Below are 23,976 nucleotides of genomic sequence, written 5' to 3'. Positions count from 1 at the left end.
GATGGTTTGGATGACATGACTTGAAGTTAAGCTACAGGTGGGAATCTGTAGGTTTACAATATAAGTTTGTGACATTTTGATGGTTTTCAATAGTTAAGAGGATATCCAGGAAGGATAATTTTGCATTTTCAGTTGTGGTGTTACTGCTAAATTTTGTCATTGGGTGGCTAGTGTTGATTAACTTAGTAAAAATCTCCAAGGTATCCCTTCCATAGTCCCATATGACAAAAATGTATTCTATGAAATGCCGCTGTATGTTAGGCTTGTAAGTAGAAGTTCTGCAGATAGTTTCTTCCGAGTTGTCCCATAAATAGATTGGCGTATGATGGGTCCATACATGTTCCTGTTGCTGTACCTTGGAGTTGTAAATAGAGATTGCCATTGAACATGAAATTGTTACAACTGAGTACCAACTTAGCCAGGGATGTTAAGACTCCAGTACTAGGTTCATTAGAGGTTCTGCTGTTTAAGGAGCGTGTTTAAGCAGAGAGGCTGTCTTTGTGGGGTATGTTAGTATGTAAAGAAGTAACATCAAAGGTTGCGATGATGGTATCATTGTCAAATTGATGCTCCTGATTTAGTCTCTCCATCTTCATAAGGAAATCTGTAGTGTCCTTAATATAAGAAGGAAGTTTATGGAATAGTGGTTGAACTATGGAGTATAATATTCTTTCAGTGACAGTGTTGTTACATGAAACAATACATCATCCTGGGTTGTTTTATAATGGATCTTTGGTAGCATGTAAAATTTCCCTGCTGTAGGGGTGGGGTTAATTAAAAGATCAGCAATTTCTCTGTCCAATAAGTCCACGTAGGAATTTATGGATTACGTCACCAATTTTTTTATTTAGGTCAGCTGTTATGTCATGGTTGAGGAGTTTGTATGTACTGCTGTCATTTAGTTGTCTCAGATCTTCAGAAAAGTAATCCTCAGTCTTCATCACAACAGCAGCTCCTCCTTATCAGCTCGTTTTATGACTGTCATTTCTAATTCAAAGGTGGTTGAGGGCCTGTCATTCTTCTTTTGTTAGATTGTAAAAGACACCTCCAGGTTTGAGTTCATCAATTCTTTTTTAAACTGACGGTTTATAATACTGGATTTCTATTTGGATTTGGCGTTCAGGGTTTTTTGGGCAGAAATTGTGAGAGAGGATTATGGCATGGGTTCAAAGTATGAGTTTTGTTATCATTGTGGAAATATTCTTTTAACCTGCATCTTCTTTCAGTGCCTTAATATCAGCATTAATTTGACCAGGTCATGTTCTGTAGGTGAAGGGCAGAAGTTAAGGCCTTTAGACAGCAGTTTAATTTATGCAGGGGAAATTCTGTCACCTGTTAGATCCACTGAAGAGTCTTCTTTGAATTTGTGAAGTTTTGGGAGTACTTTTGGTGCATAGTTTCATTGCTGAAGTCCTCTAAATCTTCTGTTTTTACATTTCTTAGGATTTACTATCTTCAATGTGGGTATAAAAATGTGTTTAAAGATGTGGGGTTCTTAATCTTAGGGAGCACACAAAGACAGTAATGTAAGATATCTGTTATGAGTTTTTTACTTTTTTCTCTGAATGATCTCAGAAAAGTAATTTGTTTGGTTGTAAAGACACTTTAAAAAAGAACTGAAGTCTAGCATACTTAGGTACATTTCCTGGTTCTGAAGTTCTTGTTGTAATTTTGTTTTTAGGATTCCCACTTCATGCACATAGTGGTCAATTAATGATGACAAAATGCACATATTTATTTCATGTCACCTCACCTGACAGCATAGAGAGAGACACCCTTTCAGAGCTATGGCTATGGGTGTGCAGATCTCGAGGCTCAAGGGGATGATAGAAAGGGCTTTATAGGTTCTATGATGTCCATTAGTAAGCATACCTTTGGTGATTTTTTTCTTGAAGGAATACAGCATACATAGGATGGTTTTGGTAGCAGTGATTTTTCAACTCCATACCTCTGGTTGCTAGATATATATAGTGAGGTCTGATGAGCTTCTGCTCTGCCTCTTATAATTTGATAGGATTCCCCATATTGAGCCTTATATCAAAGATGCACCCAGACATTTATCCCATGCATATGTGCAGGGAGCCTTGAATGAAATTCCTCTCGGATGTCCAACCAGGCTCTCACAATATAAAGTGCATAAGCCGTGTCTCATGGCTCTTTTCTATTTTCTTTGTGTTTGTAGTATTTTCACTATTAATGTTTTAAAGCAGGGCTGGGGAACCTATGGCCCTCCAGATGCCCTTGGATTACAACTCCCATCATCTATCAATGGCCATATTGGCTGGGGCTGATGGAAGTTGCAATCCAACAACAGGAGGACGGCACCAGGTTCCCCACCTATTTTAAAGTGAAGCGAGGTGTCCACAGACACTGAGATATTCCAAGAAGTGCTTCCCACCCTTTATGCTGCAAATCATCCCTCAGAGAGATGTTTCCATTTCAGCTGCTATGAAAAAGCCAGTGGAAATACTTTCACATAGTGATAGCTCCAGGAGCCACAATGTTCAAAAGCCACAGGCCAAATAGATGGATAAATAAATAAATAAATAAATACCCACACCAGTCCCATGCATTCTTGGCATGGATGATCTTCATGTGACGGGACAACCCACAAGTAAGCAATGCATACATGTTACAGCCACTGTACCGAGCTGCTACCATAATTTATTTATTTATTTATTTATTGCATTTATACCCCGCCTTTCTCCCTCTCGCAAGGAACTCAAGGCGGCTTACATTCTCCTCCTCCTCACCGTTGTATCCTCACAACAACAACCCTGTGAGGTAGGTTGGGCTGAGAGTCTGTGACTGGCCCAAAGTCACCCAGTGAGCTTCCATGGCCAAGTGGGGACTAGAACCCGGATCTCCCGGCTCCCAGTCCGTCACTCTCACCACTACACTACACTGGCTCTCATAAAGAAGCAGTTCAGCAGCTTCCACATGGCATCTATTGCATGACATTTGCCCCAACTTGAAATAGTCCCATTCAAAACTTTAAAGATATCTTCCCTGGAGAAATTGTGTTACATACCAGATTAAATGCTCCAACTCCCAGCTTTACGCCACCTTCAAAATGTGGGTGATTTTCTCCTTTAACATAGCTGGGAGAATTTATTAGACTGTCCAGCTCCCTATTAAAGCAAAATATCTTATCAAATATTAGTATATAACTCAGGTATAAAGGCAATAATAATTTAACAATGTTATATGTGACAATAATTAAGGGCCACCTAACTCATTCCTTAAGTATGATGCAGGTATGAGGGCCAGGGTCTTTTCAGTGGTGGCTCCACATATTTGGAATTCCCTCCCACAAGGAGGTGCATGTAGCTTTTTAGAGCACTTTAAAACCATTTTTTCCACTCAGCATTTTATTGATGGCTTTATTTGGTTTCATGTTTTAGTTGTTGCTCTTTTAATTGTTAAATGACTGGTTTTGTTTCAAATGTTTTATTGTTTCAGATACTGTATTTATTCATTGCTGTAAACTGCTTTGTGAAGGTTTTATCCTAAAAGGCAGGATATAAATACATTAAATAAAATAAAGACAAATCAAAGACCAGCCAAAATTAACTTAGGCCAGTGTGAAGCATGAAAGGTAGAGAGCACTGTACATAATAAGCAAGAACAATTGCTTCTGAGAGACTTCTAGAACAAAATTGTTTTCTATTGCAAGAAGACATCTAATAAAATGCTACATACTGCCCAGACAGCTTTGGCTATTGGGCGGTATCAAAATGTAATAAATAAATAAATACCTGTATGTTTGATAACTGTTTCTGATTTTGATGCTGCCTTTGACAAAGCTAATCATGTTTTCGTCCTAAGGAAAATACAATTTATTGAGTATTTCAGTTTGTGAACAAATGAAAATCCTCTTGCTTTAGTGGGGCAATGACTTCACGTGAAACAACTATGACAAGATCTAGGTTGGTAAATTGCTATAGCACTGTCTTTTTCTCATACACAAATTCTTACCATCATTTAACATCTCTCAGCTTTAAATGTTGATATTATTGACTTTGTAGTTAGCTAATACATCTGTCAGAGCTCTGGATCTTAAAGTATAATAATAGTCACAGCAAGTTAGATTATCCTATGTTGCTGAAATTTATCAACAAGTATTCCCCTTGCTACAAATAGCTGTGACAGACCATAAAGAGAGAAACACACACATACTTGTGTACCAGCACTATAGCCTGAGAAATTCCTTCACTCAGGGCCAACACCAAGGGTAGGCATGGTTGAGCACCTGCCAAGGGCCCACATGTAATCAGGGGCCCACTGACAAGAGCTCCCTGGAGTTGTTCCTCTGCTTCACCATTGCAACCTGCTTGTTCTGGTCCAGACAACAGAGGAGCAGTAGATGTCACTCCCTTCTTCTCGCTCAGTAACCCTCTGTCTGTCAAGCAAGCAAGTCGTAGCAAATGAGAAAGAGGATAAGAAACAACAGCAGCTAGTGACAATGGCGGTAGACTCACTGAGGGAGGAGGCCCATTGAGGGTGTTTTGCCCAGGGGCCCTCAAAAACCTGGAACCAGCACTATCAGGACTAAATTGAAAGAGAAGACCGACTAAGGGCACTTTCAGATGTGGGCCTTCCCAGCAATAGCTGCGTCAAACCAGGAAGAGAAACGGGAAGCACTTCATCAGAATTATCATCATGGGGGTTTGGAGCTACCACAACTGACTCTATAAAACAGCTGCTGTGCCTTTATGCTGACCTCTGTTGTAGCCTTTGTAGCAATCTTGGACTAGCAATGATTAGCATGGGGCATCAGTACAGTTTAAGTCTGCCTTGCAGGTGTCCAGCAAGCAAAGCCAGCACACTGGACATCAGAAAGTACCAGAATCCTTAGACAAAACAGGTATCTGGAACAATGTTCATCTGAACAGAACTTGGCAAAACGCAACCTTGTAACTGTACACTTTTGGCAAGGACCCAGCAGCTGTCCCCATCTCAAATTTCTTAAGACCAAAGAAGTCTCTGTGAGGAGTAATTAGAGTCTGCCTTCAAGCTCTGCCTTTTATTGATTGTTAATATGTTACTGCCGTTTTAAAAGAAACCAAGTGGAGCTTCGGAAAAAGGAGGAGGAAGGCAGACTCCAGGACAATTATGTTACAGTTGCAAAAGAGCGCCAAACTAAACATTTCGCTTAATGGGTTGTATCCAATGGCATTGTTTCACCAGCAGGAGGAAACCGCTGCTGGAATAGATTTCCCCCCACTACTCACAGCCCCCTGTGTGCATCCCAGATCTGGAGGGTGGGGGACCAACTAATTTTACTGGCCAACCACAAAGTGGTTTCTCACAGCTTTCTCAGTAAAATCTCTATTTGGATATCACAAGGAAATCCATTCCCTAAATCAGCTTTCCCCAAACCAGGTGCCCTCCAAATGTCTTGGACTAAAACTCCTACCATCTTCAGTCAACATGACCAAGCCATGCTGGCTGGGGATGATGGGAGTTGTAGTTCAACATATCAGGGGTGCATCAGGCCGGGGAAGTCTGCTCTAGATCATCAGGACATCTTCCAAGGCCTTATTGAAATCGGGTCCTCACATTCCCACGGCTGCATTTACAGTAGTGTTCCAGAAACAATGCTCTTACCTGGAGGAACGTAAGAGCAGCTCTCTGAAGCAAGCATTCAGCATAGCAAATTTCTGCATGAATTTCCTCTAGAAGAGTAAAAGGAAAAAATATGAAGTGGACAGGAAAGGATCCGCTAACAAATGGGACAAGGCCATTATATCACCACTACTGTCTCCCATCTTGTAAAACAAGCATGTCTCAGAAAACAAACTGAAGGGCCACCTACTCCAGTTCCACGTAGACCTGCCCTCATGTTAACATCATCTACTGAGGCTGCTTTCTGGGTCCCCCTGTCTTTGGACAGCAGCAGGTGGCTTGCCTAGTGTCCACTCTTTGGCCCTGTTTGTACATAACAATAGCCCATTGGTTAAATAAACTATGGGCTGTCAGGGAGGAGTCGGAGACAGCAGGTGCACTGCCTGCAGCATGCCCACCGCTTCCATGTTTACTCCACAACCCACAATCAGCTCCTTCACACGTTGTGGAGTGTAACATCCAAACCCAAACTGATGGGTTGTCTGAGGCTAAACAACCCAGCAGTTAACCCAACAACAAACCATGAGTTAACTGCTGTGTTGTTTAGCCCCTGAACAACCCATTGGTCTGGGTTTGGATGTCATGCTCAACAATCTATGAAGGAGCTGATCGTGGGTTGTGGAGTAAAAGTGGAAGTGGCTGGCACGCTGCAAGCAGTGCACGCACTCTTTCCTGCTTGTGCACAACCCATAGGTTGTTTAATCCATGGTTTGTTTTTACATGCAAACCAGGTGCTTATGTCTTTTCAGGAAAGACACTGTTACTTAGACAAAACTTTTAAAAATATTACTTGAACTGGTTTTACTCCTACTGCTATGGTTATTTTTATTGCTTTCCTGTTTTTAACCATTAGTTTTATTTCTGTTAGCCACTCTGAGACAAACACCATGCAAGGGCAGGATTCACAGAAGTAAGCAAGCGAACATTTTTAAAGCCTGCAACCTTTGCTGCCAACAGCCCTCCCCCTCCTACCAGGTCAGCAGGCCTGGCTACAGCCACTGACATCAGCTGGCCCATGGAGGGTCTGGTGGGGGGAATTCCACCACCCCTGCAATATCATTCTATACTCCTGGCTTAGCATTAGTTTATTTATTTATTTATTTATTTATTTATTTTATTTCTATACCGCCCAATAGCCGAAGCTCTCTAGGTGGTTCACAATGACATTCTAAACAGACCACTCTGCCAGACTGACAAAAAGGGCCTTCCTTCTTCTTGCAGTGTAAATGCCCTTTGCATACTAAGGCTGAAATCCTATACTAGTTGCCTGGGAGTAAGCCCCCTTAAAGTCAGTGGGGCTTATATCTGAGCAGACATGTATAGGATTGCTCTGTCAGAAACCCAGATTCTACTACCAAATTCTAATTTATTTCATCTACATTTAATTTCCTTCAGGGACCTTAAGCTTGTCACTTGATGTGGATTGCAACTTTAGCAACCATCATGCCTGGAAATGTAATCGAACCCTTCCAAATTCTCCTCACAGCAAAGCCATGTCACCCATATCTGTAGGCATCTCACAAGGAGAATGTGAAAATATTTATCAAATAACCCAATAAAACCAGTACTGGATCTCCAATACACCCAGTATGGAATATCTGAAGCGTGGAGCATTTTATTTGCTAGTCACGTGAAGAAGAAACAACATGAGATAACCCTAGTTATTTATTTATTTACCTTCAGTTAATTGGTCGAGGTTGTGTCTGTGTACTAAGTTGTTGAAAGAATCTGCTACAGTGGATTTCTTCCGAAACCTAAAGAAGAAGGACAGAAACTGGCAATTTGGAATATATTTGCAATACTGCATAGTTAGGCGAGTCATTGAGAAATCCAATCAATACACATTTCAGAACACCTATGTTACGTGCCACTTTGGTCTTTTCCCTGAAAGCTCTGACTTAACTCTTTAGTCCTCACCCTTTACAGTAGATGTGGGCAACTTGTGGTCCTCCAAATGTTTTGGCCTACGACTCCCATCAGTCCTAGCCACCAATGTCAATGGTGAGGGATGAGGGGAGTTGTAGGCCAAAATATTTAGAGGTCCACATGCTGTCCACCCCTGCCCTACAGAAAATAATTCTAACAGGGCAATCCTACACATGCATACTCGGAAGTCAAGTCCCACTGTGTTCAATGGGGCTTACACCTAAGTAAATGTACATAGGATTGGAGCCTATATACCACTAAATGCATTTGCGTATATTTTTCCTCCAGTACCCTTGCCTCTTTTCTTTCTTTTCAAGAATCTTCTCCATCTGTTCTTCCCCTCTGTCAAAATTTAGATTGTAATCTCCTTAGACTGGACTCTAAGGGCTGGACTCGATGGTCTTATAGGCCCCTTCCAACTCTACTATTCTATGATTCTACTATTTTATGATTGGAGACGTGGGTTTTAATTTAATGCTCTATAAAGTGCTGTGTGTGTCTAAGTGTGGAATGATGCAGAAATAAATAACCACACTTTAATGATGGGAAGTGAATTAGAAGGGCTGCAGGTTAGGAAATTTCTTTTAAAGGTCTCACGTATTATTTTCAATTACCATTCTCATTTTACATTCCTATTGACTCATGTCACCAAATATTTCTATAAGCGCACACATAACAAATAATAATTAGTGTTAAAATAGTGACTAACAAAGGCCAGCCCTTGATGGGCTGGATCCAGGCTTGCACGGAGCAGAACTCCACAAACTGGACACTCCTATGGTCCGAAGCAGGGAGGGGCTGATTCCTCCTCCCCCCTGCAGCCCCCTATGCCCCTGAAAATATGCTCCAGATAGTTGGGAGAGCGGTTGCTGAGGGCAGTAGAGAGAAGGGGAAATTGGTGAGAATTGCCTTCCTGCTGCTTTCTGCCCACAGGACTGTCTAGTTAGCAGAACAGGAGCAGCCACTGAATCCAACTCCCTTGCCCAGAATAGCAGGTCTGGATCCTACGCAGTGCATTTATGGTTACTTTACACGTTCTTTTCTGACACAGAAATTAATCTCAGTTGGAAAGAGCATATTGCTTCATAACGTGTTTAGTGCTACAATGTCATTTTGGCCTAATGCCAGCAAATAAAAGACACTGATACATGAGGCATTTTCCCAAATGTGGCCACAATGTATAAAATTATATCTCTTAACTTTAATCTAGATAACGTAGAAAGCTGAATGGCTATGAGTGTATTTACACATGGTGGAACCCAACTGTTAAAACAATGCAGGTTCCTTAGAATAGCTGCTTTTTAAAAACAACAAGCAAGTTTCTACTTCTTACTACTGTATATACCTATCCTATGCTTCTCTGTGCAATGGCAACAGTTGCCAAGGATAGTTTTCTATGCTTACTTCTGACATACGGCTTGAGCTTCTTTCATTGTGTTTCCAGCATTCAATATGTCCTGAGAGTCAAAGGTCATCATGGCTTGCATTTCCAATATGGTAGCATAAGTCAGTGCATGATACATACTGTCCTTTGTTCTGCAGGAAACAGGTGGGAGAGATATACATCTATGAGATACACAGAAGGTGCAAGGAGCCAAGCAAAGGAGGGTGAGGGGGGAAGATGGCCTTTAAAGTGGGAGAGTAGCTGAAGCAAGGGTGTTAGAAGCATCAGTATCTAGGAGAGGAGGATGCCTCATATTTTAAGGAATTGAACCTTGTCCTTGAACATCACAGGCCCACCCACTTTGGGCTAGGCAGACTTCAGGACTGCAGGATCTACATTGTTTTATATTAGAACTCCAGAGGCTAGTACAGAAGAATTAAAGCAAGCTGAGCCCAGGAATTTCTTTTGAGTGCCAGAACTGAATGGAATGCGCAAACCTTCCACACAAAAATCCACTCCTGTTTATCCCAGGCACTGTCATATTAGCAGTATCATTTAGGGCGGCGGGGGGGGTCATTTTGTTGCTGCTATTGTTAAACAAATTGGGAGTCAGAAATCCTTGCTGATCTACTTCATAGCGACAAGCTATCCACCAGTAGATCTAGATCAGACTTCCCCAACCTGATGTTCTCCAGATGCTTTGGACCAACTCCCATCAGCCACAGCCAGTATGGTCAATGGTCAGGAATGCTGGGAGTTGTAGCCCAAAATACCCGGCAGACACCAGGTTAGAGAAGGCTGATCTAGATCTACCTTCTCCCCTCCCCTGCTTTAGAACACTGTGGCCTGGTTCGTGTCAGGGTGGACACTGAGCCCATAGAATCCCAGAGTAGTTCTGATTCTGAGGAAGAGCAGTCGCTCCTGGGAGGGGAGCGCGCTCCTCTTTCCCAGGGCCAACAGCTGACGGAGATTCCTCCCACCAGCATTCCTAGATTAGATAGCAGTCCAGGGAGTGACCGAGCGCAGGAAGTAGTCTTGGTGGATGCGCGACGCCGACGCAGAGAGCGGCGCCAAATGGAAGGCGCAGAAAGGAGGCGTAGTGCCCGGTTGGCGCGCAAACAATGGCTGCGCCCAGAGGATCCAAGGGAAAAGGGAAAGGACTCTCCCTAGTCCTTAAGTTCAGGGGTCTGCCAGTAATTCCCTTTCAAACAGGGACCAGCTGTTCCAACGTAGGGCATAGGTACTGTGCTGCTCAGATCTAGTTGCAAACGGTAGAGTTGTGAAGTTGTAAAAGAAGAATAAAGCTCTGAAAGGAATCCCTTTGTCTGTGTCTGGATTTGGCTACTGGATTAGACTGAGAGAGGCCTCCAAGGAGCCCTTGACAGTTCGCATGATCACCAGGTGCCATTGGCCCAGGCATGGATAATTAGGCAAATGGCCATGGGTTATTTGAGGATTGTTTTTCCCTCCAACAGGCCATGCTGCTTGGGTTTGGATGACATGACAAGCTATGCCCAGGTGGGTAATTTGGCAAATTTAGACAAGCCTGGGCATGGCTTGTCATGTCATCCAAACCCAGGCAGCATGGCTTGTTGGAGGGGGAAACAACCCTCAAATAACCCATGGCCACTTGCCTAGTTACCTGTACCTGGGCAGGTAATTAGGCAAATGATGGCCAGCTCTCACCGTGGCTTATTCAAGCCACAGTGTTCATGTGAACTGGGTCAATGGTTCCTTTGAATAGTACAGAATAGGCACCATGGGTTTGCTGCAACCTGCACTTTTAAAACTTTAATCCATACAATCCTACCAAGTTCATACCTAACAGAGGGATCAGACAGGTAGAGATCTAAAGAGAAGGACTCAGAGAGTGTCCTTTTCAGAGGCAGCATGATGCTGACAGGAACAGTACATAGTTTTGGCTTCACTTTATAATTCACTGCATGCTTGAAAACAAAGCAGCTATGTTTTCCCATCCTGCCACACACACTGAAAGACTAGCTGCTTTACTACAGTCTTGGCACTGAAAGTGGAATTTTGAGTATTAACATCCGCTCCTGTAATGTGTGCTTGCCTTAGAAGTATTGAGCAGACAAGGCTTAAATTTTTACTAAGGCTGTGTCTGCTCTGCAGGATTTCCTGGTTATATTTTTGTTGGATTTGGTTTGCAGTGCTTACAGCATATTCGCCTTTTGTCATCTGCTCCTTCCTTGGCTCCCATCTCTCATGTGGATGTTTCTTTTTTCCCAGATGTCTGCATGTGTCAGGTGATGCTGGCCCAACTACACTATCCTCAAGGATGTGGGGCAAGGTTTGCTCATCTATCATACTCCTGGATCATCCCCTTTTTAAAGTATTAACTCACCTGCAAGGATTGCACAATTGACAATACAGGTATATGGACACATAGATATTTGTACCACCCAGGGAACTGGGGGGAAATTAGAAAGGGTGGGGCAATGCCAACAGAGATTGGGATACCACCAGAGAGGACATAAAGACACAGACAGATTTGCATACTCTCATAAAACACAGTCCTGTCTAGCTTCTTTCCTCTGCATCTTGAATGCTCCTACTGAGTATCCTTGATATTGATTGTTACTACTATTTACCATCAAAGCTACCTCATTCTTCTTGACTATTGATCCTCTTTTCTCCAGTCAATGGCTTGGATCCAGATCCTTTGTTCTGTCAGTGAAAAGACACCACTCGTGAAATGGACTCTTGCAGCCTCTCTTCCTCCCTACAGCCCCCCCAGTGTGCCCTCTGAGTCTGCTCCAGAGGGTTGGGCGACCTCTGGAACAGGTTTGGAGGGTGTGTGGGGGTCTGCAGTGGACAGGTGAGGATGCAGATGTCCTGTTCCGCAAGCACTGTCCTTCCAGTGGCAGAACAAAAGATCTGGAACCAACCCAATGTCTCCTTGAGGGAAATCCAAATGATGTAGCACCTGTAATTTATACAATAATACAGCTTTTCCCAACCTAGTGCTTTCTAGATGTTTTGAACTCCAAGTCCCAGCACACCAAGTCCCAGCACACCATGCTGGCTAGGGCTGATGGAAGTAGAAGTCCAAAACATTTGGAGAGCACCAAGGGAAGGCTGCAATAATGTATCACCCAAAAACACAACAGGTTTATTTAATCTGTCTCCCATTCCACTCCCCGCCACCCAAGCAGCAGCAAATTAGAGACCTTGCTTTCTCAAAACTCTATTTAACACAGATGGTGACCGTGTAACATGTTAATTAAATGACAGTTTCCAAAGTAAGGAAAGACCTATTATTTGAGACAATCAGATTGGATAAAGCACAGAAACCTATTCTGTGGGGAGCACCCAGCACTGGGGGAGAAGAGATAGGTGTGTGCGACTCACAAAGAGCTCTTATTTATAAGTTAAACTGCAGATAATCACAGTAATCGGTTAAGGTATTTTCCCCCTGTAGCAACAGCATTCCCATATCACATTTATGACTCTATAAAATCAAACCCATTATGAGCCCATCAGGATGCATGTAAATAGAACTGTTTAATGGATGGGTGCTGCACACTTCTGTGATGTCCTACGGTTGATACTCAGTGTGTCTGATAACACAGGGTAATAATAAATCCAGTTATAAGGCTATTGGATTTTTCATACATTATATCTTCTCTGGTATTGTTCCTACAGTTTACGGTGACCTTTGCTTTGAGAGAAGATATAAAACTTGTTCTCTTTTTATCCCCCCCCCTTTATTCCTGTTTTGCTCCAATGCCTTATATATTTATTTGGCATTGAAGTGTCTAAACACAAAAGGTCAATAAAATAGATATCATCACTTTCTTGGTTCCCACATTAAATACAGGCATCACGGATGTGAACTTCCATTTAAATTTACTGAGACAAGATAAGACATCAAAATGACACCTTGTGTTATAGTCTCAGTCTCTCAATAAAATCTAGTGATGTGATGTTTTCAGCCAGTATTGGAAAACACTCAGGTCAGTGTCTCCAGTACTATCAGAAGCTGCAGCTCTTTGTTTCAGTTTATTTTAAAAAATCAGAAGTTCAACAGCCAACAGTCTAATTAATAACCAAGTCCCAAATCTACAGTATCTAGGCTTCAAAGGAGCCTTAATTTACGGCCTTGAAATAGGTTTTCCTTTCCATCTATGAACTGGAAGGAACTTTCTGTATTCCTTTGAGTTGCCTGTTACTTAATACGTAGATAGTTTATATGCCTTTTCTGCAGAAGAGACAAGATTTGATGTGTCCTTCAGCTTTTGGAAAAGAGAACAGAGTGAGCCTCTCAAATTATACCTGCTAGGATTGCTCCTAATCTTTCCCCACCCCATGTTGGTGGAAACAAAAGACAGTAGCACAGAATCTACTTTGGCACAGTGACATCCTTGAACCAGTGGGAAAACATTGTTAGTGTAAGTGGTGGGGGAGTGGATGGAGCAAGGATGTGGTGCAGAGCAGAGGAGCTTTGGAGGAATCCTCTGTTCCCAGGACTTGTTCCCACCCATCCACATGATATAACATTGTGCTAACAAAAGAGATGGTGCAACTTCTGGATTTATTGCAGCCTTTCAAAACAACGTTTTTCCAAAGGTAGCTTACAACCAAGATTATAAAAACAACTTTAAGCCAATATCTAAAAATGTTTTATATTACGAACAGTAGCACAACAGAATTCCTAATCCAGACCAATGACTAAGACTAGTATCCATTTAACAACTCTCCATTTCTCAGCAGGTTGTAGTCGTGTCTCCCACAAAACTTCATATGTCCTGTGCAGAAAGGGTTCCTTGTTGGCCACCAAGAGTTCACATCCAGGGATGCTCCCACTATGCTCTGGTAAAAAGGATTGGAGTACCTTTGGAATGGAAAAAGCATTCTGTTCTATCTATTGTCACTGCTGGCCAAACACTCAAGAATCATTATTCTTTGCAGGACATAGCCAGGGAACATGAGCAGAAGAGACCTGGACACTATGGGTTACTCACGGGTTAAACAACCCAAATTAACCTAACAAGGGTACCCGATAGGAACATTCAAGACGTAGAGGAAAGAAGCGAGACAGGACTATGTTTCATAGGAGTATGCAAATTTGTCTGTGTCTTTACGTCTTCTCTCTCTCTCTTTATGTCCTAACAACTAACTGTAGATTAACCCACCAGTAACACATAGTGTCTGGGTTCGCTCATCATAAAGTAAGCTACAATCAGGCCCATTGGAGGTTGCATTTTTAAAACAGTTCAAGCATGTGCGTGGCACACAGCACAGCAAATTGTGGGTTAATTAACCCAAGATTTCCCACTGCTGCATGAGAACTGGGTCTATGTATCTCTTGTATCTGAACAGGCAACCAGCCAATATGCACAGTGGAACCAGAAGTGAGGCCTACAGAAGCATGGGAAGCCACTCTTCTACTGTGAGGATTAACCGTTTGTTCTTTCAGGGTTCCTGTGCTTCTTTCAAATACGTGACAGGCTGAAATGTACCAGGTGTAGCCATATCCAGCACAGAGATTCCGAGATCAGGAAAACTGTACCTTTCTGATCTCCCTTTTTTTTTTAAACCATAAGTTATTATTTTACACAATTCCTCAGTGCACACACAATCAATATTCCAGTAGCAAAAATATATACATATTTCATTCCTCAAAAGACAATTAATCAATATACATAGTTTTTATACTTCTCATTCCACATCAAGACATGGAAAGACAAATATCTATTCCTCAGTCTTAGTACTATTAATTCTTCCTTATAAATTCAAGAATGCAGTCCAACTGCTGACAAGAATTTTCCTATTACAATATGAACATATTTATCAGTTTTCCCCAAGCTTCCTTTCCTTTCTACACAGCCCCTTTTCCTTAAACTTGATAATATAATTCATATGTTTCAAGCTTTTCATTAGGATGCAATAATTAATCTCTCATTTTACAAAGGATGGGCAAATCTGACTGAATTTTTCTTGTGTTTTTTTCCACTTGTAAGTTTATTCCATCTCATTTCTACATCAAACTGTGATTCCCCCCCCCATCTACACAAAAATGTGTACATATTTTTGTGAACCTTTTTTTAAAAAAATGCTCATTTGCAAATGTACACATTTCTAAACGTGATTTCCCAATGAATACAACATTTTGTATGCATTTTTTAAAATGTGCACTTGGGGATGAATCAGATCGCACACTTTGGAAATGTATGGATTCTAATGTGTTTTGGTTCATGGTGAAGTTCAGGACACGTGAATTTGACAAGTTTGCATTAAAGTGCAAACAAATTCTCACAGGTCCTTACATTCTACTATTGTAGGAGCCTGTTTCCTTCCATGCTGGAATTATCAATAGCTATTGCACAGGGGCTCTGCAAGAACAAAGACTTGCAAATGAACAGGGGTGCCAAAGCTGTCAGCACGCAGTTCACAACTTACACGAAGCCTTCCACTCTCACGCAGTTCGCTCCTTGGCTCCTGGATAAATGCCTCATAATTTTTTTTGGAACTTAAGAGTATATAAATGTTTGGGAACCTAAGAGTATTTTTAGAATAATTAAGCCACATTGTTTTCTTCTAGGAGAAGCAGTAATCTGGAGTTGCAACATCCTGGCATAAGGGACAATTGTGTCAAACAAAAGGAATATGTGAATTTTATAAGAAATAATAATAGCTTCCTTCATAGCTCCACAGGGACTTCCTGACACAGCTCATTTCCTTCCCCACAAGGATTTATTCTTATTTGCACTACCAGCCACCAAAGAAGTAGCAATCACCAACCTGAGCACATTGCTGGTATTTTTTCTTATGTGGTTTCGAAATACAGCTGGTGTGTCGTAATTTATTTCAGTGGCTTTACAAGAATGGAAGTTAGAGTAGGTCACACACTGAATGCAGAGTGATAAGAGCTTCAATGGCATAAAGATACATTTTCATCTGCTGTCAGATTATGTAAATCAGTGAATGTTTTCACTAGTTGGTGTGTTTATAGATCATGAAAACCCATTTAGACTCTCAGGACACTGAAAACCAGCCATGAGGAACAGATGTTTCTCAAAGAAAATATAGTATGGTATATGCCTGTTCCAGCTCTACTACTAATTCTCCAGAGACAAGGCATGCATCAATACCAATGCTCATTTGCTGATAAATTAAGCTGTGACTCTTCGGGGCTGGAGGACAACAAGAAAGAAAGGGGACTCTGGCTCCCCAAGTTGAGATGGATTTACAGTGAAAAATAAATTCACACAGACATGATATGAGGCCACAGTCAGTTCATTAAATCAGTTCAACGGGGCCACATCTAAGAAATAACCTAAATCATCTGCAATTAACTGTAAAACAAAGTTAAGTTTTAAAATATAAAATATGGCTCCATCTCTTTTGAAGCCTCCGCCCCACAAAACTTTATATTTTAAAGAATTTCATTGGTTTACATCAGGGGTGGGCAACATGTGGCCCTCCAGATGTTTTGGACTACAACTGCCATCATCCCTTGCCATTTGCTATGCTGGCTAGGGCTGATGGGAGTTGTAGGCCAAAACATCTGGGAATACACAAATTGCCTAACCCTGGTTTAAATAAATGCAGATTTATGGGGGATTTTTTGTGCACTACTTTAATTAAAACAGTGACTGCTTAGCTTTTTGTTTTAAAATGTCCTCCCACTGTAGATTTAACTGTTATCTTCTCTGAGTCTTCAGGGAAGAATAGGGTGCAAATCCAGACAAATCAATAGAGTGGGCAAGTAAAGGAGGAAAGGCCATTGTTCAGGAATGAAGCATACGCTTTCCATGTTTCCCAGGTTCAAGAATTCCCCTCACATTAGATTTAACGGTCCCATGTTTCCCCTCACATTAGATTTAACGGTCATGCCACTTTCAGATATGTTTTCCCATAAGTTTGTTCTATCTTGTTTCCATATTAATTTGCAAATTTTAAAAATTTGCATGAAAATTTGCATCTAGATATGCATTTGTAAACACACATGCGTTTTTTGAGCTAAGAACTGTGTCAGAACATTCAGGAACTGGAAGTTCCAAAGCCAGTGAATAACTAATTTCTGATCCACGCTTGAGTCCAGAATAAGCAGAACAGGTTAGTTCATACCTAAAACTGCAAATAGAGTATTCCTCAAGCATCCCTACATTAGACATGTTACAATTCTATTCAGAATGTTACACAGGCCTCACTTGAGTGGCAGAATGGGATGCAAATTTTCAACAGCTTTAGCCCCAGTGAACAACCCTTCAATAGGTCACTAAAAATCTCACAGTGGTACTTCCAAGGCAACACTGCATTGGCATTCATATTTGGGAATAGCCATTTCGACATCTATCCACCCTGTCCCTCCTGCTGCTAGAGAGAAGTCAGATGACTAGCCAAAAGATTAAGGCTGGCTCTCCCAAATCGATCAGTGTTCTTACGAGGTAAAAGGCATCCTTTTATATCCATACATATTAGGAGTATGCCATGTTTCATTCTGAATGTGGTCACGATTGTAGATTTACCACAGGTAAATACCAGGAGAAAATTACAGTTACTGTAAAACAAGAGCTGAACACTAGGTCCTATGATTATGGTAGAAGGTAAAAGGTAAAGGTGTCCCCAACCAGTCGTGTCCGACTCTAGGGTGCGGTGCTCATCCCCGTTTCTAAGCCGAAGAGCCAGCGCTGTCCGAAGACGCTTCCGTGGTCATGTGGCCGGCATGACTGAACACCGAGGTGCACGGAACGCTGTTACCTTTCCCGCCGAGGCGGTACCCATTTATCTACTTGCAATTTCTTGCTTTCGAACTGCTAGGTTGGCAGAAGCTGGGACTAAAGACAGGAGCTCACTCCGTCACGCAGCACTCAGGTCTCGAACTGCTGTCCTGCCGACCTTCCAGTCTGCAGTTCAGCGTCTTAACCACTAAGCCACCGCAGCCCTAGCCATGGTAGAAGGACTGCCATGCAAATGGCTAATAGTCCAGATTCCAGTCATTTAGATGACCTCAAAGCAGAGAAGGTTGCTACTCATATTTTCCATGGATGCTACACAAAGTTAGGTCAGTATTGGGTTGGGCCTTGCAATTAAGCCCAATCTCATTTCCTTAGTCCAAAAATATAGGAACAGTCCTCTTTCCCCCTATTTGTGGTGAAGCTATTTTGAGGGGAAAACAGAACAAATATTTTGGGGACAGAATGTTAGGAACATAGGAAGCTGCCGACACTGACTGACCGCAGCTGACCAGGGTTTCAGGCAGGATTCCTTCTTAGACCTACCTGGAGATGTTTGGGATTGAACCTGGGAGCTTCTGCATGCAAAGCAGTGCTCTTCCTCTGCACTGCAGCCCTTCCCAATGTTAATCAAACACACCAACGTAAATATGAAGGGAGGGAATAAAGCCACTGTCAGATGGCTTAATTCTAAATGTATCAGAATTATTAACAGGAAGAAGAAGAGTTGCTATACACCATGGACATATTTGGAAATTTGCGAAACTGTCCTGGGCACAACCATAAAATGGCTGCCATGGGTGGGCATGGCTAGTTACAAAAAAAGGTAACTTGCCCAGAGGCGTTCATGGGAACTTAAGATGGCAGCAGCTAGAGGCTGCTTTGCTTTGCTTTGAAGCAATCCCAGCTGCCAGTAAGATAATATTTATTTAAAGATTAAATAAAAATGGCGAGGGGTATGGTGCCTTGGTGGGTGTCAATGAAGGTGTCTGAGGGCACACTGGTGTCTGCCTGCACCACATTGTCTATGCCTGCTGTACACAAAGACGATGTGTTGGAAAGTGTATAATAGCAACTTGCCACCGTGTAAGAGTCATTGTACGTTAACACCACTGTACTTTCAAACAAACAAACAGAGCCAGGGCCTGCAGGAAAAGCCACCACCACCGGGGAAGAAGCATGCCTGCTGCTGCTGGGCCTGCTGCTGCTGCTGCTGCTGCCGCCGCAGCCGCCACCACCACCAGGCCTTCCCTGTAGACTTCTGCCTGGCAGACCGCCAGTCCCTGCAGGACCAGGCCCCCAGGTACAGAGCCAGCTGTGCTGCTCCACCTGCCCCTCCCTGGAGGGGCTACATAAGCTGGCTGGCTGAGGTGGCCTGGGAGAGCCAGGGCCTGCAGGAGAGGCCACCACCACCACCGGGGAAGAGGCGCGCCTGCTGCTGGGCCTGTGGCAGCAGTGGCTGCTGCCACCACCACCACCACCTGGCCTTCCCTGTGGACTCTGGCCTGGCATTATTTTTAAGGGGATTTTTAATTGTTGTGTGTGTGTGTGTGTGTGTGTGTGTGTGTGTGTATGTATGTGTGTGTTCTTTTTTCTGGGGGATTTTATTGTGGTTTTAGGGGTGGGTAGACTGCCTGATAGGCGGGAGCGAGGGGGCATGTGTCCACCTGATAGAGGCAGTGGGGGGAGTGTTGGGGGCCAGAACATACGGAGGTTGGGCGGCAGGTGCTGGCGGAGCGCTAGGGGCAGGCCATGCCAGAGGGGAACAAGGGGGAGATGTGTAGTATCTGTCCCCTGCCCCGGGCCTGTCCAGAGCCAAAGGATGGCTGGGGGAGGCGTGACCCCATCTTCTGGCATTGCAGAGCAGCAAACGAAGGCCAGGTCTGTTACCCAGAAAACCTCCCTCATCCATGACATGATTCTGGATGAGGGTACAGACCTGGCATGTATTACGGAGACCTGGCTGGCCGAGGCTGCTGCTCCAACCCTTGCAGCCATGTGTCCAGCTGGATTTTTGTATGCACAGCAGCCGAGGGCTGGGGATCGGGGAGGGGGAGTGGCTGTTATCTACCGAGAGTCCTTGGTCTTCACCAGGCCCCCTCTCCGGGAGACCAAGGTTGCTGAGTGCATGTACTGGAGGTTGGGCCCGAAGGGCAGTCTGGGGATTCTGCTCGTGTACCGTCCACCCCGCTGCACGACTGACTCCCTGGCCAAGGTGCTTGAGGTGGTCTCTGATGTGCATGTACAGTCCCCTAACTTATTGGTGTTGGGGGACTTTAACGTACATTCGGAGGCCATCCTCACAGGAGCACCTCGGGACTTCATGGAGACCATGGCCTCCTGGGAGCTGCACCATATTCTAACTGGGCCCACCCATGTAGCCAGTCATGCACTAGACCTTGTGTTTGTTTCTGGAGAAGCGGGGAGTGATCTGGAAGTCGGGGGTATATCCACCACCCCCTTGTCATGGTCAGATCACTATCTGGTGACGTTGGACTTCTCGGTTCCACGACCCCTCCGCAGGGGTGGAGGACCCATTAAAATGGTCCGCCCCAGGCGTCTTATGGATCCAAACGGATTCCTGAACATGCTTGGGGATTCTCTGGGGCATGCCAACGGCCACTCGGTCGAGACCCTGGTGGGTGGCTGGAATGCCGCAATCACTGGGTCATTAGATCGGGTGGCTCCGAAATGCCCCCTCCCCCTGAACAGGGCTCGGACTGCACCATGGTTCAATCCGCGGTTACGAGCTCTGAAACAGGAGGTGAGACAGCTAGAGCGCCGGTGGCGGAAGTCTCGCTCCAAAGACGATCAGACACGGGCTAGAGCTATATCTTCAGCCTATCACGTGGCGGTGAAGGCAGCAAAAAAGGAATATTATGCTGCCTCTATCGCGTCTGCAGAGTGCTGTCCCAGGAAGCTGTTCCAAGTGGTCCGGAGCCTGGTCGGTCCTGTGGCTCTGGAACCACTGGAGCATTCTAAGGCTTCTTGTGAGGCCTTGGCAAGGCATTTTGCAGATAAAATTGATCAGATTAGGTGTGTTACTCTGCACACTGTGGATACAGTTAGTGAGCAAGAGGTGGCCTGTGGCAAACCGGTTTTGTGGGATCGGTTCCAGCTTCTTCCTCCTGATGAAGTGGACAAGGTGCTTTCATCTGTAAGGCTGACCACCTGCTTACTTGATCCTTGCCCATCTTGGCTCATTATGGGCTGCAGAGAGAGACTGGGTGAGGGAATCAGGGTGGTGGTGAACACCTCCCTTGAGGAGGGAGTGATGCCATCAGCCCTCAAGGAGGCAGTGATCAGACCACTCTTAAAGAAGCTCTCCTTGGATCCTCAAGTTCTGAACAACTTTCGCCCAGTCTCAAATCTGCCATTTGGGGTCAAGGTGATTGAGCGGGCGGTGGCGATGCAGTTGAAGGCACACTTGGAAGAAACTGATTATCTAGACCCATTTCAGTCGGGCTTCAGGCTTGGGCATGGGACAGAAACGGCCTTGGTAAATGATATGAGGAGGGCTCTGGATAGGGGTGAATGCTCCTTCCTTGTTCTCCTCCTCCTCTCAGCGGCTTTTGATACCGTTGACCACGGTATCCTCCTGGACCGCCTGGAGGGGTTGGGCATTGGAGACACTGTATTGCAGTGGTTCTGGTCTTTCCTCTCCAGCAGGTACCAGAGGGTAGCACTGGGAGAGGAGGTTTCGGACCCGTGGCCACTCACTTGTGAGGTGCCACAGGGTTCCATCCTCTCCCCGATGCTATTTAACATCTATGTGAAGCCGCTGGGGGCTATCATCAGGAGGTTTGGGGTGCAGTATCATCAATATGCGGATGACACACAGCTCTACCTCTCATTCAAATCTTCACCAAGGTTGGCCGTAGAATCCCTGTCCAAATGTCTGGAGATGCTGAGTGGCTGGATGGGGAGGAATAAGCTGAAGCTGAACCCTAACAAGACCGAGGTACTTTTGGTGGGAGACAAGAGGAGGCTGGGGGATGTTGACCTGGTGTTGAATGGGGTATGGCTACCCTTGAAAGACCAGGTCCGCAGCCTGGGGGTTATTTTGAACTCCCAGTTGTCCATGGAGGCTCAGGTGTCAGCTGTGAGCTGGACAGTGCTGTATCAACTCCATCTGATACGGCGGCTGCGCCCCTTCCTTCCCGACCATCTGCTCCCATCGGTAGTACATGCCCTGGTCTCCTCTCGTTTAGACTACTGTAATGCGCTCTACGTGGGGTTACCCTTGAAGATGGTTCGGAAGCTGGTACAGAACGCGGCGGCTCGCCTGATTAAAGGGAGCCGCCGGCGAGATCACATCACTCCAGTGCTGAAGGAGTTGCACTGGTTACCAGTTGTTTTCCGGGCCAAATTCAAGGTGTTGGTTTTGACCTTTAAAACCCTATATGGTTCCGGCCCAGCATATCGTAAGGAGCGCCTCCAGCAGCACCAGACAGGCCGCTTAACAAGATCAGCCTCGGATGGCCTTCTCTCTGTCCCATCAGCCAGGACAGCTAGACTGGTGGGGATGAGGGAGAGGGCCTTCTCTGTGGTGGCCCCCACTCTGTGGAACTCCCTCCCTAGGGAACTCCACCATGCTCCCTCTTTAATGAGCTTCCGTCGTGCATTAAAAACATGGCTGTTCAGGCAGGCATTTGGGGTGGGTTAGGGTATTTTAGAAAATGTTTTTATTGTAGAATTTTATTGTTTTCAACTGTTTTATTGTATGCTGTACATCGCCCAGAGTGGCTGGGTGACCATCCAGATGGGCGATTAATAAATTTAATAATAATAATAATATTATAATAATCATTTTAAATTATTTATTTACTTATTTAAAACATTTCTGTCCCACCCTATATCATTAAGATCTCAGGGCAGTGTACAGATAAAATAAATTCAAACAGTATAAAACAATAAATAAATAACACCTAAAAACATATTAAACTATTAAACAAACTAATACCAGTTAAAATCTAAAACAATAGAACAGTTAAATGTACTAGGGAATGCATTGAACCCTCAAAGGCTTTGGTAAAAAGCTATGTTTTTACTTGGCGCCAAAATGAGACCAATGTCTGCGCCAATCGGGCCTCTAAGGGGAGGGCATTCCACAACCGGGGTGGCACAGCAGGGAAGGCCCTCTCCCACGTCCCACCATAGTGTAATTATGCCCTTCTCAGTAAAATTGATCAAAGCAACTAAGCATATTATAGAGAGGAAAACTGAGTTACACTGAAGCAGTCATTGCATATAAAAATTAGGAATAGAAGCCAATAGCATAGCAGCATTACAAGAGTACAGAAACTTGTGGTCGATAGCTCGTAGTTGATCCCAGCTATGTCAAAACAAGACTTTTCTCCTTCACAGGAACAGCCGTTTTACTAAATCTGACAAAGTGGAAATATTATTTCCCTAGTGCTCTAATTAAAGGGGATCATTGCCAAAGTCTTAATGATCATGGATACTCTTCTACACAAAGTGTTTACTGTAAAATATCAACGCTTTATTCATTCACATTTTATGGGACTTCTACATAACATTGTTTTCAAATCTAGGTTGTCTTGTATTTTTTCTGTGTGGTTCTCCCATCTTTCTCCAGACTGCAAAAACCAACAACTTCTTTTTTAAGAATGCACCATTAGTACAATCTCACCTTAATGCACTCCCTCCTTCCATCTTTTTAAGAAGTGTGGCTTTGATATGTGCAGTGATATATCACGAGGAAAGCCCATTGCCACATGCCTGCAGGGCTGGCATCAAGGGTAGGCATGACTGGGCACCTGCTGGGAGTCCACACCCTAGCAGGGGCCTACTGGCAGGAGCCCCCTGGAGTTGCCCCTCCTTTTCACCACTGCAGCCTCCTTGCTCACCTCCCTCTCACTCTGTCCTCAGACTATGGTGGTGATGAGGAGGAGGAGCAGTAAACACCACTGCTACTTGCTCACTGGCTCTCTGCTTGTCAAGCAAGCAAGTGGCAGCAATAATGAGAGAAAGGATGAGGATGAGGATAAAGATACGACAGGGATGCAAAAGCAGCTGGTGACAATGGAGGTAAGATAAAACTCACTGAGGGAGGGCCATTAAAGGGGGGCCAAAGGAGTTCAAAAACCTGGAGCTGGCACTATGCCCATCGGTGCCATTGTACCAGTGTGTTTCTGGTTTTTAATTTCAGTCTTTGCATTTGCATAAAAATAAATTTTCACCTATATTATTTTTAAAATTGAAATATTTACATAATGGCGCTTAAATGAAAAAACATTTCATTAAACATTTAAAGATTATTAAGAACAAGAACAAAAACATGTTCCCTTTCCAGTTGGTGCCATTTAAAATACT

At 43.9% G+C, this 23,976-nt stretch overlaps 1 protein-coding gene across 1 annotated transcript in view; it reads right to left on the bottom strand.

Moving 5' to 3' along the window:
• Nucleotides 1-23,976, bottom strand: part of TTC39A (tetratricopeptide repeat domain 39A) — a 109,025-nt gene that overhangs the window by 64,398 nt on the left and 20,651 nt on the right. Inside the window, exons 3-7 of the mRNA XM_084852544.1 lie at nucleotides 8,959-9,090; nucleotides 7,306-7,382; nucleotides 5,611-5,678; nucleotides 3,759-3,823; nucleotides 3,032-3,131 (exon numbers count right to left, since the gene is read on the bottom strand). Of these exons, the coding sequence (XP_084708670.1) occupies nucleotides 3,032-3,131; nucleotides 3,759-3,823; nucleotides 5,611-5,678; nucleotides 7,306-7,382; nucleotides 8,959-9,090 (442 nt within the window). The remainder of the gene's footprint in view (nucleotides 1-3,031; nucleotides 3,132-3,758; nucleotides 3,824-5,610; nucleotides 5,679-7,305; nucleotides 7,383-8,958; nucleotides 9,091-23,976) is intronic.

This window comes from Heloderma suspectum, chromosome 4 (assembly GCF_057233095.1).
Source record: "Heloderma suspectum isolate Gila_16-S chromosome 4, 16-S_ref, whole genome shotgun sequence".
Lineage (NCBI taxonomy): Eukaryota > Metazoa > Chordata > Lepidosauria > Squamata > Helodermatidae > Heloderma > Heloderma suspectum.
Note: the sequence above shows the minus strand (reverse complement) of the source record. Positions and strands in the feature narration are given on the sequence as shown.